General features: G+C 44.6%; 1 protein-coding gene across 1 annotated transcript in view; it reads left to right on the top strand.

Annotated features, from left to right (window-relative positions):
• The first annotated feature begins 704 nt into the window (after positions 1 to 704).
• LOC103771642 (endoplasmic reticulum mannosyl-oligosaccharide 1,2-alpha-mannosidase-like) overlaps positions 705 to 1,443 on the top strand; it is a 1,894-nt gene continuing 1,155 nt past the window's right edge. The window contains exons 1-2 of the mRNA XM_008938942.1: positions 705 to 906; positions 1,213 to 1,344. Coding sequence (XP_008937190.1) covers positions 778 to 906; positions 1,213 to 1,344 — 261 coding nt within the window. The 5' untranslated portion in view covers positions 705 to 777. The remainder of the gene's footprint in view (positions 907 to 1,212; positions 1,345 to 1,443) is intronic.

Below are 1,443 nucleotides of genomic sequence, written 5' to 3'. Positions count from 1 at the left end.
CTATGATTCTATGATTCTATGATTTGCAGAGCTCTGTAGATGTGAGGGGAATGCCTTTTTATTACCCCAAACAACAAAGCTGCAAGGAAGGGGCAAGCAGTCAGGCAGAAATGTGCTTGAAAGCTTATGGTGTTTTCCAGTTGTATCAATGCAGATGTTGCCCTTACAATAATGCTAAGGTGATTATTTTAGGCTTAGCAAGATGTCCTTCAGCTGACCTCTTCCCTTTCTCCTAAGCTTTGTTTTCCATGGCTGACACCCATCCCTGTTCCATTTTAAGTTCAGAATTAAATTTAGGTGACGGGTTTGTCCCTTTCAGTGTCTTTGTTGAGAAGCCTTGAGGTGATTCTGCCCACTTCCCTAGATGAGCCAGGATGAAGTATGCTTCTGGTAGACCAAAAGACACTCCTCCCCCTTGTCCTGACCTGAGCCTGTTTTTGTTGTTGTTTTGTTTCAGAAGCTTGACATTAAAACCAGAGTCTTACTCATTTTCCCAGTCAGTGATGTCTGTGAGAGTGCTCCCTGCCTCATGCTGCACTACAGCAGCCTGTTACAGAGTTCCCCTCAGTTTCTTGGTACCTGAAATGTGTTTTGAAGCAGAAAAAAATCCCCCCCCCCCCGAGATAGAGAGAGGCATGTACATACATACACATACACACCTCTGCCTTGTGTAATTTTTTCCCCAGTAAGAGCTGTCTTGCCTTGCAGGATCACTTGGTTTGCTTTTTGCCTGGTACTTTAGCACTGGGAGCTCACAACGGGCTGACTGCTGATCATATGAAGTTGGCTGAAGCTCTTATGGAAACCTGTTACCAGATGTATGCTCAGGTGGAGACAGGCCTGAGCCCGGAGATCGTGCACTTCAATCTTCATGCACAAAAGGGCCAAAAAGATGTGGAGATCAAGGTGAGCAGATGGTCTGCATGAACTGTAATTTGGTGATTGCCTGTGTCTCTGTTCTGCTGTTGAAGCTCCCAGCTGGACACTGCTGATGTACTCTGTTGTGGAGCAGCTTGTTCTTTTGCTGCCTGGCTTTGTAGGTGTACCCTGGTTTTTAATTACCTTTCCCTGTAGTGTAGTTAGAAGCTGAGTTGTGCATAATAAACTCTTTGGAGTAGATGGAGATGGTAATGACTGCTTTTCTTCCTGTATGTGTCCTTGAGGAAATTCCCTGTCTGAATTATTCTTGCCTTTCTTTTTTTCTCTCTGCAGCCTGCAGACAGGCACAACTTACTGCGACCAGAAACTGTGGAAAGCCTTTTTTATATGTACAGATTCACTGGTGATAAGAAATACCAAGACTGGGGCTGGGAAATCTTGCAGAACTTCAATAAATACACACGGGTAAGGCCAGCTTATAATGACCTTGTTCTGTCAGGGCTGTATTTGCTCACTTGCTCTCTAACAAGAACTTTGGAAACTTGCTGTCTGTCAAGAGTCATT

This window comes from Merops nubicus, unplaced genomic scaffold, assembly GCF_000691845.1.
Source record: "Merops nubicus isolate BGI_N331 unplaced genomic scaffold, ASM69184v1 scaffold38964, whole genome shotgun sequence".
In the NCBI taxonomy this organism is placed as follows: domain Eukaryota; kingdom Metazoa; phylum Chordata; class Aves; order Coraciiformes; family Meropidae; genus Merops; species Merops nubicus.
The sequence above is the reverse complement of the archived record's forward strand: the minus strand, read 5'-3'. Positions and strand labels throughout refer to the sequence as shown.